Source organism: Varanus komodoensis, unplaced genomic scaffold (assembly GCF_004798865.1).
Source record: "Varanus komodoensis strain SLA01 unplaced genomic scaffold, ASM479886v1 scaffold43, whole genome shotgun sequence".
NCBI lineage: Eukaryota > Metazoa > Chordata > Lepidosauria > Squamata > Varanidae > Varanus > Varanus komodoensis.
Genome location: NW_025335985.1, coordinates 2,262,044 through 2,282,118, shown reverse-complemented (window position 1 = coordinate 2,282,118; position 20,075 = coordinate 2,262,044). Strand labels below are relative to the sequence as shown.

General features: G+C 45.7%; 1 protein-coding gene across 1 annotated transcript; it reads right to left on the bottom strand.

The window, feature by feature from the left end:
- Positions 1-5,852: 5,852 nt before the first annotated feature.
- On the bottom strand, positions 5,853-14,700 carry CHRNA6 (cholinergic receptor nicotinic alpha 6 subunit). The gene is made up of 5 exons (XM_044444042.1): positions 14,569-14,700; positions 11,566-11,610; positions 10,325-10,434; positions 9,230-10,220; positions 5,853-5,975 (listed from the first exon to the last, which is right to left on the bottom strand). The coding sequence occupies exons 2-5, from the start codon at positions 11,590-11,592 to the stop codon at positions 5,853-5,855; spliced, it is 1,251 nt and encodes a 416-aa protein (XP_044299977.1). The 5' UTR covers positions 11,593-11,610; positions 14,569-14,700.
- Between the last annotated feature and the right edge of the window lie 5,375 nt (positions 14,701-20,075).

Below are 20,075 nucleotides of genomic sequence, written 5' to 3'. Positions count from 1 at the left end.
ACCAGACCATTCCTGAAACCAGGAAATAAGTGCTATGCCCAATGAGTGGATTTGAAGCTGAAAGAAATTTCACTAGTATGTGGGAAGCCCGTGTACTCTGCACAGAGCAATTGGGAAGGGGGAGATGCGCCAGCTTGTTTTTCTCTATATCTCACTATGTTTGAGAATAGATACTTATTTTATTATACCCCCTCAGCTGAAAATTCTGAGGGGGATCTGGAATATCTCCTTTTTTTTTACATGCACCCCCCTTTCCTATGTCTCTAGCAGTCATTTTAGGGGAAAGCTGAGGAATTCTAATGCTGAAATGACATCCTGATATCTACTTAAGGCAGCAGAAACCAAATGTAGATAATTCCACCCTGTGTCTTTGAAATGAGATTGTCAGCCCTCCCCTGGCCAGGTTGACTGGGACTGATGGGAACTGGAGTTCAGATTCCCCAGGTCTGGCATACTTGCCAGGGCATGAAATGGTAGATCTTTTTCTGCTCCAACATTTAGTCCACACCCCCTTGGCTTAACCCTAGCACAGCGAGTAAAAGTGTTGCAGTGAGCCACAATTCTTATCTGTACTGTATGTAAGCATGGCACCGCTTTGAACGTGATCAGCCAAAAGTGGCCGTTACACATGAGCTGTACATGGGTGTAAACATCATTAATAAAAGCAATAATGAATCATCTTGAGACTGTCACTGTTGTTTTGTGCGCTGACAAAAAATTGGGAACAGCAGAAAAGTGGAGCGGTGGTTAAAGACGTGGAGTTCTAGCCAGGCAGCAAGGGCAAGCAAGAGCATGCTGCACAGAGCTGGTATGTCATAAATAGCTTTGCTCCAGTTTTACAGAGCAGCAGTATGCTGTCCTCATTTATTTATTTATTAATCAGATGTTTAAAAATCCCTCCCTGTAGTAAAAATGGCCCTCTGGGGCCACTGGGCTGTACCCACTGCCATTCACATGTTGTCATTTCTCTTGTTTCCACATTGCAGGTGCTCTTTCAAGTTCAGACAGCACCTCAAACTGTAAAGTATCCTGGCTGCTAATAATGTGATACATTAACTCTTTAATGCTCCAGTTTTCAATGAGTTACTTAAAAGGGACTTTCAAAACAAGGGCAAACATTACAAGACCTGTGAAAAGCATTTATTATTACATTTGACATTATGACAAATCACAGTAATATGCAGTTGACCACCCATCCCTCTAACAATTCCAAGCATAAGAATAAACTTAACAGGATGAACCAATACAATCATTATCCAGGGTTACAAAAGAAAATCATAACTGCAGATTGCAGCTTGCTGCTGGAGCACTTGCTTTGCATACAAGAGCTCACTGGTTCAATCCCCACCATCTCCAGGTAGGGCTGGGAAAGACCCTGGAGAGCCACAGCTTGTCAATGTAGACAGTATTAATCTAGATGGACTATTGGTCTGGTGGCCAGGTTCCCACCTCCTATGGAAGAGCTCTATGTGCACATCTTGGTACATGCATCACATGCAGGGAAAGCAAGGATGACCCTTCTCTCCTTGCGAAGGTCACACCTCTGCTCTGCTGTTTTCCAGGATAGGCATCCAGGTGACCCCACCATGCAGGTCTGGCTGTACAGCGCCTATCACACACGCCATGTGGTGCTTAATGCATGAACACAGGCATACATTCAGGCCAGTACGAAAAGGGCGGATTGCTGAGCTAAGCCATGCTGTGCATCTTCACTGTCATGGCTTCGTAGAATCCATACGTGCACAATTCCTGATCACTACAGAGTTGCTGCAGCCAGAGGTTTTGAATAGCTGCTAGCCTACAGCTTGATTGCATGTAGAGCTCTTGCCCCTCGGCCTTCATCTACAACCACTGATGAAGGCAGAATTATGGCCATTATTTTTTAATACAGCTGCTGTGCAGGAATGGATGGGCCCAACTGCTACTAAAAACTCCCAAGAGGTTTTCTCTTAATATACTTTTCCAGGCATCATATGCAATCTCTCTGAAAGTGGGGCAACAGAGTCTATGAAATGAACCTTGGAGATCAGTTACGTGTAATCTGGTGTGTGTTTCTCAGCCTTAGATCCAGACTTAGTCATATCAACAATAAACCCATTTAGGTTACCCATGATTAAATTAACTCTCATTGATCTTAGTGGGTCTCCTGTAAACACTACTAAGTCTGAACTGAACTTTTGGCACCCAGATAGGTTCATATAGCTGCTGGAGTTAATTTTGTGGGTTGCAGAAATCTTCAATGAAGAGGTTTAGTTTTGTTAACGCTGTTGCTCAATACAACAGAAGATCAAGGTTTTCAGTGGTTGGTTTCCCTGCCTCTCCATCACATACCTAAATATTTGTTCAGATGGAACGATTTATCTTAAAACTGGATTGGAAAGTTGTCACAAGTTGTCACTTGCTGGTCATTTGGCCCATGGAGGGTCTAATGGAGGGCATTCTAGTCCCCACACTTTTGCCTTGCATGAGAAAACTTCCTGTAGACAAAAAGCTACCACAGGAGAGAAAAGGAGGGGGGGGCAGTTTTGGGTAGGGAAGAGATCCTGGTTTCAGGTCTACCTGACCAAAACACACTCCAGTTTCCATAGGTTGATTTACTTAAGTCTCTGTGTGTGTCTTTAAAGGATCTTGTCCCCTAAGGACATTCCTATTTGTAAAAGGGACATAAGGATAGGGGAAAGGGGTGCATTTGATCTTAGCCAGAGGTGGCCTCCCAGAGATTTGGGGCTTCAAAAGAAACTTCTGCGGTACCAGCCCTAGTTGGCTGTCCTTTAACACTTTCTCTGGATGAGAGAGACTGACCTGCAGTGATTCAGTTCCTGCTATCACCTGATTCTGCTGCAAACCAGCTCATAGTCTTGTGAGGGAAGAGGAGGGAGTAAGGATCTCTAACAGAGAATTCTCAACACATCCACCAAACTACAATTCCAGGATGCTTTGGCAGAAACCATGAAGGGGTGACTTAAAGTGAAGGTAAGGACCCAATATGTAGGCATCTGGCTAGATTGTGTAACCAGTTCTTACCATTTTTGTAGTTTAGCACTAGAACTGTTGAAGGGACAACTTCTCTATGTGGAATACTGATTAATACTCTTAGTTCATAATTGTTTGGGGGAGAGTCAATAAAGACATAGTCTGCAGAAGGTATGCACTATTCCATACCAATATTCCCCAGCAGTGCTTAACTGCCAGAATATTGTTTTGCTGGTTGGATTAATGAAAGCCAGTTAGGAAACCTAAGGGTAAGGCAATTCTTTAGAGCAACTGAGTGAAAGCTTCTACCATTTATCTGAAACTCAAACTTCTGTATATGGTGAACTTCAGCCATGGAAATGGACTCTACTGGCAGAATCCTGATAGGCTGTAGGCCCTTTGCAATAGATTGACAATGCTTCATCCATGAGTGAATATCAGCCACAGCTGCCATCAACAATAAACTAGTTTCTCTGGATACCTTTCAGACTTTTAAAGCAGGAAACAACACCAAACATTTTGAACAATGCTCATACTTATCAAGCTTCCCTTTAAAGGTTTCTGTTTATCAATTTTATTTTAAACCTCTTATAATGCATCACATTGTAAAAAGGTACAATCACTTCCTGAACAAAACAAGAAAGCAGGAATTGCAGAACTGAGTTGTTCACAGGCATCCAACACGTGCTTAGGCAAGCGTAAGCCCTTGAGTTTTTGATGGCATTGCACACATCTAACTTTGCAGGATGGTGGTCATGTCCTGTGTGTAGTAGATACAGATAGACATGTATTGCATGCTTAATACATGTCATGGGGTGGTCCTCTCTCACATGTAGGCTTTGGTGCCAGGGTCATATGATATTAGCTAACTTGCAAAAAACAAAACACAGCCGAAGCTTCTATTCACAACACTGCCTCTTATTTAGACCCATCCTTCATCCCCAAGGCTGGTCCTCTAGAACAATCATGGTTTACAAGTGATCTTTATTTTTGCTAGAGAACCACCAGCTAGAGCCAAAGTGTTGCTCAGGATGGCCGTGAATCTGTTTGCAAACTGGTTGCTCAAGGGGTGGCTTCAACTACCTACGTTGGGATGGCCTGCATGCAAAGTACAATTGTGCATCAGAGTGATTCTCACTGATCAGGGATTCCAACAGCTCAGTTCTGGGGGCAGATGTCTTTGTGCTATTGGTCTCATTTTAAAAAAAGGCGTGTGTGTTGGTGGGGGAGTGGAATCTGAAACTCTCGCCATACCATTGCAAGTGACCAGCAGTACCCTCCTCCACATTCTCTGAAGATACTCAATCGTCTGCGCTTCTAGACAGGAAGAAGTCCCAGCTCTCCAAGCTTGCCCCTGCCAGTATATGGAAGTAGTGGGACCTTTTTTCTGCCTAACTCTGTGTAGGATTATGTTCTGAGTAATCTTTACGGAAGCACCACCAGTCTCCAGCCCATTCTTGTTCTTTCCTTCCTTCTCTCTCTCTCTCAAATAAAAGTGACCTTGGCTTTAAAAAGCTGCCCTCTGGAACTTCCTATTATTGGAAGAAATGGGGTGAGCTCTCCCTCTTTTGGGGCACAACCTTGCATATTCGTCAAAAGTTTGGTCAGATCAATCCATTTCAATTTCTTCTATGTATCAAGTTTTACAGTCCCAAAAATAAATAAAATGACAGCAAGATGATAGTTCATAAATTATGTTTCCAGCATTAATGCTGAGTCAATGTGAAATATGACTAAGGGACACCTGGACAAGTATTTAGAGAAAGCTCATAAATAGAGATGAAACTGTTGTGGATTTTTTTGTTTTGTGTTGCTCTGTGGTATAATTCTCCAGCTGGAAACAGCTATTACTGTTTCCCAGAATGCTGTCAGGCCATGCTATATGCGTATTTCATGGTTTACACCTTCTTCAAGTTAGTGGCCTCTGGATGTGTTGGACAGCAACTCCCATTATCCCCAGACAGCATGTTCAATGGGGATGGTGAAAAGCTGTATTCCAATACATCCGGAGACCATCAGGTTGGGGAAAGCAACATGAATCTAATATGTGGGGCAGGACACAAAAGTGACCATTGAATATTGTGAGCTTCTCTTTAGGCTGGCCAGCAACTTGATTCAGTTTCACTATCATCCCCAACTGATTCGCTTTGCAAAACTGTGAAATATGGCAGCCGGGCACATTGTCCCCAAACCACATGGCTGTGCTGACTTCAGCTGGTTCTTCTTCTGACCCTTTTTGTTCTTACCTCTTCAGTGGGATAAAGGGCCACTGCCTACAAATGGATGCACCTTTTCCTTCTCAGTCCACTTCTTGCTAGAGGTGAGGAGGCACTTGCCCTGTGGATCTGTCCTGTCCCATACTTTCAATTTGATTACCATATTTGCTTTCAAACAGCATTTCTAGGAAATTCATTAGGGTTTGTTCACCCATGGAGTAGAAGTAATGTGTGGCCATTTTGGAAAGCTGGAACACTCCAGGGTGTCTCTTAGTTAATAGAGGGCCAATGTTGATGCCTGATAAGCCCAGCCAATTCTTGATAGGTTCACATGTACTGTGCACCCTAGAAGCATCTATAAGGAGGTGGGCTTCCATGGCAGACATACAAGAACTTCTCAGTGAACAAGTCAACATGGAAAGTGTGCTTTGACTGTGGACAGTTTGAAAACCAAGGACTGGATGGAGCCTTCCCTAATCTAGTGGCATCCAAAGGTGTTGGACCAGTGTATGATATAAAAAAGCAAAGGTGTCTATTTTGGCATGAGATAACAATCTGTAACCTGTTGCAGCTGAGCAATATGAATGTAGCATTGAAAATGTGTGAGGGCACAGGTAGAACCTGAAGTGAGGAAATGAAAACTCAGCTTGGATGGTCAGTGCTTTATGTGTCAGCTATCAGCGGCTGTAGGAATAATCCTGCTGTCCCAAACACACAGAGAATGATGAACACCCACAGGAACACTCTGTCAATCACCATGGCGACATACTTCCAGTCGTTCTCCACCTGCAACACACAAGACGACATGTTGGATCTCATGCCTATTCCATAGGAGCACAGTATCAAACTGGGTCTCGGTTGAGAGAACTTTTGCTTGCACTGTATGCATTTTCAGCCACTGTTTTGTGGGAGTCCACAGGAAACTAAAGGTATAGACTCCTATACCTCTGATACATAAGCCACATTATTCTCTAACCTTCCCAAAATCCATTGGAGCGCAACTTTGACAAGGGACAGCTTAATACACAGAAATTGGATGTCAAGTACCTTAAAAGTTCACAGTTTTAATTTCAGACTAAATTTTATAATCAATTAATTGTATATTTTTATCATAGCAAAGGAGGGAGGGACCTCAGTCCCAAATGCCTGCTGCCAGGTCCCATGTGCACCCATCTTTGGAGCTGGCACCTGGGGATGCAGATGAAATCACTCTGAGGCCCACATTTGGCCCACAACCCCCAGTGCCTCATCCTTGCCTTAAAAGGCCTGCCAGTTAATGCTCAGAATTGCTTTGAGGTAGACATGTGAACAGATATGGTGCCCTCTCTCCATTTCTGCCATGCCCCGATCCTCTGCAGGACAGTTACTCATACTGTCCAAGTGGCCAGTATCTTCAGCATTCCTCTCTGCTCCCCTTTCATTTGTATACTGATCTGTTTGAAGAGGTCAGTGCCAGCAGTGATGGAGTCATCAGCTCTGGATTGGGAAATGCAGAATCTCAGAATCCTGCCATAGCAAAGACCCCCAGTTTGGCTGTGACAGGACACCGTGGTTCACTTATTCTGTTTAGTCCCGAGTTGGCTCAAAAGCTGCAATCCAACCCCATGTGTGTTTTGGCTACCTTTCAAAATGGCTCCCGTGTTTCTGTGCATCAGCAGAGCTTTGTAGACTTCAGCAGAGCTTCATTGATTGAACATCATCTTGGAATTGGGACCTCAGACTCTGCAGGGCTCCTAAGTGCCCACTCAGTGTTTTCATGCTGAAGCCAATGATCCCCCAGCATGAAATATTTATCCATTAAAATAAGCAAAGCCATTAGTACACTTGCTGAGTCCCGTAAATAGTGGCACCTTTTGTTTCGTTATGAGCACAACCCCACTAAACAAGATTATTTCTCTAGCAAAACATTCACTGAATAATGAGAATTTGCCTATAGAGACTTTGTTGGTTGCTACCCACCTCCACATGCCCACCCTCTTAATTTAGCTATTTTATCAGTCCTTGGTAGTTTTCAATTGTTCCGAGATGCTTTAAGTTGTTATAAATTTCTGTATGTTTCAAACCCTTTTGTTAGGGTTCCTGAGCCTTTTTCTGAGAAAAGTGTGTAAGAAATCCTAATTCTTGTTCACTTGGCTCCAAGCAAGACCAGGTCAAATGTCTCAGAACCCACCACCCCGTACCACTCCCCAAAGAGAATCAACAGATGGGGTATCTCCTTCCAGCCCTAGGACTGAAGGAGATGAACAGGCTGGGGGACAACCACCCAAATTAACCTGTGAAGTCCTGAGAACATCTTACTGCACTTCCAGGCCTGATCTGAAATCCGGGGAAACAAGGGCATGCGAAGTCCACTTGACAAGTTAGTCACTGCTTAGTAATGGTTGCCTGACTTCACCTAGTGCTAAACTAACTTGGAACATTGAAACATTCTCAGATATTCTCTAATTTATTCAACAAACCTCCTTGTGGTGGCAGGAAAAAATACTAGGCCCCAAAGATTAAGGACAGGCTGCTTTAAAGCAGTGGTGGCCAAATGTTTCAACAGGCTCTTGTCCTTCCGCTTACAAACATTCCTCCTGTCTGTAGCACCTGTGACCCACTTGGAAAGTAATACAGTATTGCACCCGTGGCAGTGCCTGACTGAGCAGGTGTCTGTGAGCAATGCAACTGCTCCAGAAACAAGCTTGTTGATAACAGAATGTTCACAGACCAGTTCTGTGGGGCGAGACAGTTGTCGGCACAGGGTTTAAAAGGGCATGCGGATAGTGACTGGCTTCACATGCTGATAGTGATTTGTGGGAATTTTCCTGTGGGGCTTCCATTTTGAATATTCAGAGCATAGCAGGGGCACACCATAGCTATTTGTTACATGCGAACCCATTGAAGTGGTCTGTGGGGGTGGTTGACAAGCAGCCCAGAAACCATAGGCTCTTTTAGGTGGCTTGCACACACCAAGAACCTATAGCATGTCCTTGTTGTATGCCCAATATTCAAAATAGTGGCAGCCACCACAGTAGAAAGTCCTGCAGGAAAATTCAGCCACAACGGCTTCTTGTTACTCTGCAGGGAAGGCTAAGAATGGCAAAGCTTGAATGTCAGAGCAATCCTAAAAGTGATCCTAGAGTGATCCTAAAAGATAAGGGTTGTAAATGGCAGGGCTGGGCACCAGCAGTAAGGATCAAAGAGCCCGGAGGCAAGGGATCAAAACTTGGTCCGTGAATATCCTTAAGCAATTTTATTCCTAAAACCGAAAAGCCGTTCCCTGTATGGGTAATCATGGCAGGCTGCTTACATAAATACACAGTCTTTTTTCCCTTGAGGTACATCCTTCATTTCTGTTGAAACCACAGGGAGCTTTTGTCACTCAACAGCTCCCAGAATAATTGCATTATTTACGTGACGGCAGCTGTTCAAAGATATGCATGAGATTTACATCTTGGTTACACTGCAGTCTGTATAAACTTCAGGGAGACACAAACGTGCCAAATGCTTCTAGTCTAAGTACACAGAGCAGATGGGGAAAATGACAGCACCTAGCAGTTTATAGCAAGAGTGCCCAGGCAAAAGAAATCTCATAGGCAAAGCTGAAGTGCTGGAGACTGCTAACAGTTGCAGATCCCAGTGGTGGGATCCAAGACTCCATCAGAGGGGATGAGGAGCCCACTGGATCAGGAAGAGCAGTGGAGAAGCGGTAGCCATGGCACCCAGCCCCAGCCCCCTACACCAAGGCTCCGGCCTAGTAAGGACACAGCCCTCCACGTGCGGTTGGGTTCCAACTCCCGTCAGCCCCTGCCAGAGTGGCCAAAGGTCAGGGATGTCCGTTTGTGCAACCACATCTGGAGCATCACAGCTCAGCCAGTCCTTCTGCAGGCCGTGATCGCAGAAGGTCGGCGCTGCCGCACTAGGAAAGCATCTGGTGAGCTTGTGTCTTGGACCCTCTCATTGCTGCTGGGATGCCCAAGCAAGGAGTGCGGCCTTCTGAGCCCTGGATCAGTAAAAGGCTTTCTGGCCCCTATTCAGCCTCCAACCAGCAGCCTTACCTCTTTGGTCTCATTTTGACTCCTCATGTTTTCTGCAATGAAATGAACATTGCTGATGACCTCTTTGACTTCAGGGGAGCACTCTATTTGCTCAGCCACCCATTTTGCCGTCTGGTGACTGGGCCTCCTCTTCTCACTCGGGGCTGGCTCGCTGGGCTTGTCACAGTGACAGCACCTGTGCTCGCTGTAGCCTTTCCCATCTCTGGAGTCTTCGGCTGTTTGCTTACTGGGTTTTGTGGTGGCCGGTTTCGGAGGTGTCTTTTTAGGCTGGGTTTCAACACGTTTCTGTATGGGCCTCTTCATCATGAGAACTTTAGGCAGGAGACGGAGGAAAACGGTCTGGACCCATGTGGGCATGCTGTGGGTTGTCAGAGTCCTGTAGTGGATGTTGAGCACAAAGACAGTGACGACGATTGAAAGCGTCACAAAGATCATGGTGAACAGCAAATATTCCCCCACCAGCGGGATGACCAGAGAGGTGGAGGGGATTGTCTCTGTAATCACTAGCAGGAACACAGTCAGGGAAAGCAGGACAGAGATGCACAAGGTCACTTTCTCTCCACAGTCAGAGGGAAGGTAGAACACCAGCACAGTCAGGAATGAAATGAATAGGCAGGGGATAATCAGATTAATGGTGTAGAACATGGGCAGCCTTCGGATATAAAAGGAGTAGGTTATATCAGTATAGATCTCCTCACAGCAGTTGTACTTGATGTCATGCTTAAAGCCAGAAGCATCAACAATCTCCCATTCGCTGTTCTCCCAGAGGTCATTCATATCCACTTTGGAACCAATAATTAGAAGATCGATTTTAGCTTTGTCATAAGTCCATGATCCAAATTTTAGGGAGCAGTTCTGGTGATCGAAGGGGAAGAAGGTGATATCCATGGGGCAGGAACTTTTAAAGATGGCAGGTGGTGTCCATGTGATGGTGCCATCATACCTAAGCAGAGCTTTGGTCCGTCCTTCAACCTGGAAATCTCCAACAGCACTGGAAAGACAAGGACGAGACAGTGAGTGTAACATCAGCAAGAAGCTGTTAACTGTTATTAGTTTTTAAAGGTGCTTAAAAAGATCAGGAGTGAAAGTTCATACTTGTTGTATAGCACAATATCAGGTTTCCAAATTTTGTCTGCTGGCACACGAATAGACTCAATCCCGTCATATTCCAATGGATTCCATCGTAGTTTATAGTCATTCCAAATCTTTAAAAAAGGGAAACGAAGAGTGTTTTGTTCTTAGAACATTTGCCTTGTACTTGCAGCTGGAGTCGCAAGGCTTTTACCCAGAGCATACCTCACCCCCAGTCTATGTGCTTGGAGCATGCATTTATAATAGATGCAACAAACAAACAGGTAAATAAATCTGTGAGCCAAGGTGATGTAGTGGGTAGAGTGTTGGTTTGGAGTAGTGGGGTATGGACTGAGATAAGTCACTCTGCCATAAAGATCACAGGGTGGCCCTGTTGTGAAGGTAAAGCAAGGGGTTCCCACACAGGCGCAGTCCTGTGGTTGAACATGATGTTCTGAAGCACACAGCTGCCATGCACCTATTTTTCTTCTCCAAGTCATCATATTCTATATCTTGCCCCAGGTAAGGAGAATGCAATAAGAAACACTTTAACCTTCCTACAACATCTTTAAAAAAACAAAACAGATTGTCTGTTCTTTCTTCTCTCTGTTACTCTTTCCCCCCTTCCTGCTCCCCACTCCTCCATTCTACTGGGGTCCTCTGGGGGCAAACTGGAAATGGACTGTATCTTTAAGAAGGCAATACTATGTCAGTACATCATAATGCTCCATACACTTTCTGTGGCAGCCAATAATTTTGAGTAAAAAGGCAGGAAATGCAATGATACCAGCACATGGGTAAGTAAGTCATGCTAACTCATAGCTGGCTGGGGTGCTGGGAATTGTGAGTCATTGTATCTAGAGGGCACTAGGTTGGGAAGGCAGTACTAGAGTATAATGATACATACTGAATGGCCATTTTTGGCTTGCCACGGTGTCTAGTTTGGTTCTGACTCCTTAGAGGAAAAGTGGGATACAAATGTAATAAGCACATTTGTATAACACTCTTCCTGTGTGCATGTAAAAATCTCACATTTGATTGCCCATCAAGGTACATGGGCAACCAACTATATTTCTGTATATCTATAAGTACAGGTGTTTAAATATGCACCAGTTGGTGCATATTTGAAGAGGATAACACACGGCAGAAGAAAAAACATTCTTATGTGTTTTTATTAAAAATGTAAGATTCCAGCCCTGTCATAAACACCTCTGCAGGGCCTGGCATTGCTGTGAAGTACACCCTGCACTGAAGGATTTACTTACATGTCTCAGCCAGAGGTTGGTTTCCATAATCTGATTGACTTCATCCTAGAAACAGAAAAAATGTTTCACTCTTACTGATCTGTTATATGGCTGGTTCACATAGTCCTACATGGTGCAGACTGTGGTGAGGAATCTGCAGTCATCAAAATATTGTTGGTCTCCAACACCCATCAGCCCCTGGCCGGCACAGCAGTGAAGATGGCTGTTATAGTGCAGCAACATCTGCAAGACCACAATGTCCTCACCTGTGGTGGAGGCTCTACACATGGTAGAAGATAAGAGAAAGGTAGAAGATAGGATAGGACACCTGAAATTGTCAGACATTCATGCAGAAAGGGTCTTTTAGTGGCAATAGCTGATTTGGGCTGCCATTTTGAGAGTACGTCCCGAGTCCCTGAGGCTGGGTCCATGCTTGGGCACCCGAGATGGCATTTAGATGGTAGCCTACCAGGGCTGGAGGACCAACCCTTCCACTGGGAGGCCATTTGCCCCACCACTTTGCTGTCCACAGGCACTTGCTGAAACAAAGGCGCAGGAGCCCTGAGGATCTCTGCTGCATTGGATTCCCCGGGTTAGCTGACTTTTGTTCATCGGTGCGTCGCCTCCTGCTGCCCCCACCTCTTGTCTCTTTTTGCCAGAGGGTTTTGTTACTGTTGAACTCAGATGCCTTCCGCTCCCCTGTCCACATTTTCCTTTTCACAAATAGGGGTATCCCCAGAAAACTGTGCCCTTTACAGACAGTAGATTAGTATTTTTCTTTTTTGTTCCTTTGGGCCCGAGCCCCAGATGTTTTCATTACCTAGTATTGCCCTTGTTATGAATATGCAGATGTATTTGGCTGTCTTCTTTGCGGGGCAAGATGCTGCATTAAAAGGACCTTTGGTCTGATCCAGCAAGATATGTCTTGCATTCATATCATGTGTGACAGACCTCCCCATCCTGGTACCCTCCAGATGTGTTGGACTCCAACTCCCATAATCAGGGAATTCAGCACATCTGGAAATCACCAGGTTGGTAGAGGTTGATCTCTGATAACCTTTGATGTACTTATTGCTGTGTGCACACAGCTCTCTGGGCAGAATCTCCTTACACACAAGGAGTAAATAAATCAAGCAGCTGGGCAGATGCAGGGCTGGCCTTACCGTTAGGCAAAGTGAGGCACTTGCCTCAGACACCATATGCTGGGGAGAGGCACACAAGTCACCGGGACCTTCTCCTGCATGAACAGCATGTTGTGCAAGGGTACGCCTGACCTGGCACACAAGCCTTGTGCAAGAAAATTTCCAGCAAACTGTGACCATTGAAATGCAGCTAGAAGCCTGGCCTAAGGTTGTTCACACTTTCCTCCTAATGCATAAGAAAGAGATAGGAAAAGATTGGAGGCCTAACTCGGCAAGAACTAGTGAGCAGATGGTATAAATCACTCCTGTGATTTGTTCAGGGGCTGATTTGAAGGCGTTTGTCCCACGAGGAAAAGTTTTTAAATTATATGATTAAAGCAAGTCTGCAGCTCAGTTTATATTGGCAGTACATACAGTCATTCCAAAGATGCATACTGCAGAACACGGTCCTCTCACCCACACCTGTGGCAGGTGTGCAAAAGCTAAGCCTCAGCCACAGTTGTACCTTGTTCCTCACATCTCCTCTGCATGGCCATTTTCAGTGGTTTAGATTTTGGGCTGAGAAGGGAAGGACAGCAGTCTTTGGAGGGATGGGGGCTCAGTTTCGGTATCCCAGTGCTGGGACGCCAAAGAATCCTATGGCCTCCCAGATTCTGCATAATCTATAGTACATGCCATAAATAAATACACATCACTCCTGTCATTGATCAATAATGGAATTCCAAGCAATTGGCCATTTCTCACTGCACTTTTTAGTCATAGTTCTTTTAACAAACGGTAAAACCTGAGTGGTCCATAAGTGAACGTCTGAGGAACTGATATCTTTCCATGATTTCATGGATATTTATAATGCAGTATTTATCTTCGTCCATTACTGCTTTCCCATAACATCTTCCAACACTGTCATGGTAACTTTTTATGTTTCTATTTTTATTATATTTTAAGGCAGATACAGAAACAATCAATGAAAAAGAGACAGCCAGTAACACACAAACTCTCAAATACTGAGCCCGGGGGGAGCCCTAGTATTGATATTGCTGACCAAGTCAGAATCCCTTTTTGCTTCTGCACGAGGCTGCACTCACACAACACAATAAGCCACCCTTCATGGTTACCATAGTTCATGTTTTTCCCCATAATCTAACCAACAGAAGATCCTTTGGTTTCTACATTATTGTGGTTTCCATCTTTCCTATTCAATCCTCCTGTTATTGGCATACATCCCATCAGACCCTGTGCCTGAAACTCAGTCCCAAGGTGCATCACTCCCTGCCTATCATCTGCCTCTTCCTCATGGGTCCATACATAAAGGCCAGATGGCTGGAGTGGCTCCTTCAGTTGACACCCTTTCCAGATGACTTCACAGTAGTTTTATACTGGGAGTGTGGAAACTATAATCCTGGGTTCAGACAACACAACCAACCATGGTGGTATGGAGAAACCTTATTATAAACATGGTTTCTAAAGATGGAACCTACCATGGTGAAATACCACAACTGGGTTCAGACAACATCAGAGACAAACAATGGTAAAAACACAAGCAAGCCATGGCTTGTCTGAACCCACTCCATATAGGTAGGCTGGACAGTGGGGATAGGTTAGGGCTTCTGTAAATGTGCTTCATGAGCCAAACCTGGATGGGAGCTCTAACACAAGCATAGAGCTCCCCGTTCATTCTCATGGAGGGAGATGCTAGGTGTATAGCTGGGATTTTCTTCGCTGCACCCATGGAGCACTTCACCAGCCTCATAGAAGAGGCTGGGGAAATCCTCAGGTACACAGAGTATTCTATCCACCTTGGAGTTGCCATCAGACCCAGGTGATATTCTTCTATGTCTGGCATTCTGGTCTGCAGAGCATTTCAAAATTTATTTACCCTTACCACATTTGCGAGCTGCGTAATTGCCACTTCGAAATACACCGTAACTGGATCAGACACATTTTCCACAGGTCTGATGTACTGATTGTAATGCGAAAAGAGTTTGTGAAATAGCCTTTCTTCAGATTTGCAGGCCAGGCACTCTGCAGAGGAATAAGAAACAGCCAAAGGAATTGGTCATGCAATGTGGAGCAAGAAAGTGGCAGGAGAAAAGATAACAGCCTGAGCAAGTTAGGGGTGTGGAAGTTCTCAGTGGTGGATTGGACTGAAGACAAAAGTCTTGAGGCCCAAAATAGTAAAGATAGATAAAGAAGGGGGTAGAGATGTGTGAGGAACCTACTTTCAGTGGAAAATCTGCTGGTTTCCCTTGTTTTGGCTTCCTGGTCTGCTTTTCAGAGGCCCAGAGTCTGAATTCCCAGTGAGGGCACTCAGGGTGTGTGGGGCACATCCCAGGAGCTGAGCCCCACACACCATGCAAGCAGTGCCATGATTGGCTCTTGGGAATAGGGCTCATTGCCCCTGCTTGCTGAGCCCCTTTTACCTGTGTGTTAATGGTGGCTGCAGGGGGCAGGGAGGGAGGTCAGCTGCCAGGAATGGTGGCTGGTGCACCCTCTTGCTTCACCCCCTTTCCTCAAGTACTTCCCCCACCAGCTGAAGGAGGAGTAGAAGGTTGACTGCCAGGAACAGTGGTTAGGAAGGTCCCCAGTTGTGCAACTGGAGGTCTGCAAGGGTTTGTGGACTTCCTGCTGGATAAGCTCTCTTTCTTAGAGAGGGAAGAGCACCAGACGTCCAACAGGAAGATGTGACCCCGGTTCAGGGAACGTAGCCATCTGGGGGACCTCACTGGCTGTTATTCAGGGGATGGCAGTGCTTCATACTGAGAAGCCTTCCTCCAGGCCCACCCTATAAGATGAGTGGGAACTGGGAAGAGAGCCTTCTTGGTTTTGGTGTACTGCTTGTGGAATGCTCTGGAGGAGGGTCTCAAATCACGATCATAGAGCATGCATAGAAGGTGCATAGAGACAAGGCACTCTAACAAGCATGTTGGTCCTTAGCAATGGAAAGCTGTCCAGCTCAAACCTGGCCATTTGAACTGGGCTTGGAAATTAGCCAGCCAGTCCAGCTGGGCCAGAACTGGTGTTATATGTTCAGGCCTTCTGGCGCCGCTATTTCTTTGGCTACTTCATTTTGCACAGGTTTATAACTTCTGAAGCATATCCAGTTCCCTGTGGAGTGCATTGCAGCCATCTATCATGGGCAATACGAGAAGATTCAATACTGAGGCCAAGTTAACCATATCCAGAAAGGGGCATGGCTTGGGCACAAGCCCAAGGTGGTAGAAGGTACTAGTAACAAAGCTGGTTCCAAGAGAACCTCCAAGATTTGAACCTGCTTCTTTGGGGGGTGGGGTGCGGACCCACACAGAGCAGGCTGAACACCTTCCATTGAACACCTGACCAGGAAAACCACCCCACAACAGTAGTTTCACGGATGTGTTCAATGGCAGGGGTGACAAAACCAGCTCCATGGAGCCAAGTGGTATTTGCCAAGGACCACTTTTTGGAGCTGGCCATTGAAATAGGCATGAAATCACTGCAGTGTAGTCAGCCCTACTTGAAGTTTTGACACTCCCTAAAGGTAGAAGTGTTGAGGATGCTGAAAGTCACCAAGAGGTCAAGGAGGGTCATTGGGATCATGTTCTCCCCCTCTTTTCCACAGTACATGGAAGCCAAAGCTTTTCCAGGGCCAAAACCCAGCCTGAACCCCGATGTGAAGGGAACTAGATCATTGCTCTTCTCTGCTACTTTCTTAGCTAAGACTGCTTGGCAACCACCTGCTCAAGAACCTTGCCCAGGAAAGGAAAGCTTGTCACTGGCCTAAAGTTGCTGAGAACTTCTGGGCCAAACTAGCACAGCCCATGTTCACGAGGGAGGTATCAGTGGGCTTGGATGACTGTCCCACAAATGCCAGTGGGGAAGATCCATAACCAGCCATATGACAATGGAACCTGTTCATTGGCGGTGGAATGCTGACTAATTGATGGGCAGAAACAGCAGAGAAAGAAATGGAATGAGCTGTTCTGGGGCAAGAAATGGCTGGCTGGCTGGCTGGCATAATGAAGAGGAGCACATCATACTGCACCATTTTGTTGCCTTGCCTTGCCTTGCCTTGCCTTGCCTTTTGCCTTTTGCCTTTTGCCTTTTGCCTTTTGCCTTTTGCCTTTTGCCTTGCAGTCCTAGAAATGCAAGCATTGAAGACAATGCTGGAATAAAGAGAGAAAAAGTAGGGTGGTCCATAATAAAATCCAGGAGTCCCACACTCTGACTGCCCCCATTATGAGTCAGTCAATGCCTTCCCTCAACCGCTTCTAAGAATGAAAGCTAAGTGATGGATAAAAAAGGCTCTGGGCCCCCTCTAGTTCTCTGTAATTCTAGCGCTAGGGAAAAGGCAAGTTACAGATGAGTTCATTAAATAAGGGAATGATCCTGAGGATCCTCAGTATTGTCTGAGGGGGCTTAAGATAGTATGGATTCCCAGCTGCAAGGGCAGGGACAAGCTCCAGCCAGGCTTGGTTGGCCCCTCTGCCCTCCTGCAGCTGGTGTGGAAAGAGCCCCACTGGATGCTCTCCATGTATCTGCCATGCTGCTGTTAAAGACAGAGGAGTAGCAAGCAGCACCCTGTGGCAGGAACTCGCCACCTCCCCTACACACAACGTTTGGGCCTTAAAACTCCCAACTGCCCTTGCCAGCATAGCCAGTGAGGTGGGATCTTGGGAGTTGTAGGCCAGGGCGTCTTGAAAAGCTGCCCATCCTGGCTGACACCCTCTTTGGGAACTGAAGTGCCCCTCCTGTAGCTTTAAAAGCAGCAACACTCCTTTTGAGCACAACCGAAATTCTTCCTCAAAGATCCCCACAGGGGTGCCTGAAAAGCTACTTTAGGAGAGCTTGGTGCTACATTGCCAGGATGCCCCGTGGGCCCAGGAAACCGTTTTTTGGCCTGGGAGGGCTTCCAGAGGACTCAGAAAGGAAACTGCTCAGCTCATCGCTGTGCACCCAGGGATGCTTTGATGTGCTGGCATCAGCCAGTAAAATGTTTCACTGTGCCAATAGGATGGCCACCTTTAGGAAAGGCCTCAAGACAAACGCTTTAACCTGGCCTCTTAAATTGCTTTTAGTGGTGGTGATGCTTTTGTTTTTATTGACATTTTTTGTGGGGGTAGAAGGCCTTGTTGTACAGAAGGTTGGTAAAAAAATACAAACAAAAAACTCTACTGCTCTTCTGTTCCTTCCTCAGGAACATGATATGCAAGCAGTTGGCCATGCTGGCTGGGGATGATGGGAGTCACAGTCCCAGGATGTGACTTCTTCCACAGGATGGAAGAAGTCTGATTTATGAATGGTATACCCCACATTTCTTTTAAAAGAAGCATTTATTTATTACATTTATATACCTCCTTCTTCCTTCAAGGAACCCAAGACAGCTTATATAATATTTCTCCTCCTCTCTATTTTATCCTCACAAGAACCCTGTGAGGTAGGGTAGGCTGAGAGCCAGTGGGCCAAAGTCACACCATGAGCTTCATGGCTCGGTGGAGACTAGAACACCCAGGACTCCTGAGTCCCAGCACTCTCACCACTGTGTCCCACAGCCTTCCACTTGCATTTAGGAAAAAGAAATCCCAGAGATGGCCATTAGCACTATTCTGATTTTACGTGGAGAAGACAGGGAAATTGGATGCCCAGGTAGCATTATTCTCCACCACCACCACCAGCTCATGTAGCATCTTCATAGGGGTTTGTGCTTATGCTTGTGCTAGGAAAAGTTTCGCTTGCAGGTCTTTGCACATCCCACTACTGTGGCAGGCACAGGTGCAGTCCAGATTTCTTTCCTGGTCAGTTGACAACCCTAGTCTGGAGAACAAGCAAGCTTCTGTCACAGGCCCAGGGAAAGTTGGCAATCCTGGGCCAGAGGTTGGAGCCGACAGATGAGTCTTGGCCTCCTTGATAAAAAAAAAGTTGAGCAACTGATAAACGGGGCAGCTGCCACACCGTATCTGTTTTACCTGGCCTGATCCTGTGCTTTAAACAGGAGGCTAACATGACAAACTGAAGCATGTGGGAAAAAACTCGACTGCTTAATTTTTGCCCCTCAGTCTGTTCAGGGCAGAAAAGCAAGGCCATGGCACCGAGCACTCTCTGAAATCCAGCCACAAAAGGATTTTACATGTTGCCCAGCAAGACTACAGTTTGTGTAGCACTGGACTGGGGGAATTTGCCAAACCTTTCTCTCAGAACAGGGCAATGATTCATAAAGTGGGATGGACAGCCAGATGCTATGCAGGGCTACTCAGATGTAAGTTCCACTGAGTTTGGCAGGGCTTACTCCCAGGTAAGTGCTCAGAGTCTTGCTCCTTTAGTCAGCATGTGTGGTACAAACCAGATGCCAGTGAGACCCGTGATACCTTCCTATATAAAGTGACTTTATCTTCTGAAATAGCACTTTGTATCTCATGTTTTAGTACAAGCACTGTCTACTTTCCAACAAGATAAAGCTTTCTCCTCATCATTTAAACTGCAGTGAAGTGAGGAAAACATTTCCCCTTCTTCAATAAAGAAATTTCATGCTTTGCTTTGATAAAGGAAACAGCCTCTTTAACTGGAGTATGTGGGTCACATACCTCATAGCTTTCAAAATAATAAAAGCAGGAACAAATCTTTTCTCTCAAGCTGTATCTTCAAGGATTAGACAAACAGTATTACAGATACCAAAAAAAGAAAGAAAGAAAAAGAAAAAGATGCGGAGCAGGGGTGGGGAGGGAGAGAAAAAGAAAATAAAAATAACTTACCTTGAAGAAGGAAGATGAATGTGTTTGCCCAAGAATAGAAAGCGAGATAAAGAAACCGCAAGCTTTTCTGTGAAAGCATTGTCAGAGAGAAACAGAAAGTGCTGTAGCAAAGAAAGCACAAGACCAGGAGGGAGTAAAGACCCTCAGATCTTCACTGCTGCAGTGGCTGTTTCAGTTTGGCATCCGGAGCTGCAGCTGTGCCCAGCGAATGCTTTTAAATAATGTACCATCCATTGGTCTGTGGGGTAAAATCTTCCAGAGATGGAAGAGTTTTACTGTCTTCAAAGGAGAGAAGGCAAAGCTGAGTGGTGTCAGGGACTCCTCGCATTTCACAAGTGTGTGATGTGTGCACGAGAGAGAGAGAGAGAGAGAGAGAGAGAGAGAGAGAGAGAGAGAGAGAGAGAGAGAGAGAGAGAGAGAGAGAGAGAACTCAGTGGAGAGGCTGTGCGATGCAGAAGTGCATACCAGGTGATGCCTTGGGGACTTGTGCAGTACTGCAGTGTTGATCCGACCTGGGGGCGTCTACCTTTTTCAACTCTTGAGCTATGAGTTTTCTCTGGAAAGAGATTGTGGTCTGCATGTGGCTTGGCAAGGTCTCCTCTTTTATTACCAGCCAGCTCTTGAGCCCTTCTCAAGAGAGGTCCAGCAATGGGGGAAGCTACAC

Bases quoted from the DNA above. Each gene is read 5' to 3' on its own strand.
- CHRNA6 (XM_044444042.1), bottom strand. From the start codon at position 11,592: ATGGAAACCAACCTCTGGCTGAGACAT. The intron at 10,435-11,565 runs GTAAGTAAATCC...CCTTTTTTAAAG, and splicing joins CCAACCTCTGGCTGAGACAT to ATTTGGAATGACTATAAACT. The intron at 5,976-9,229 runs GTAAGGCTGCTG...TGTGTGTTGCAG, and splicing joins GTCAAAATGAGACCAAAGAG to GTGGAGAACGACTGGAAGTA.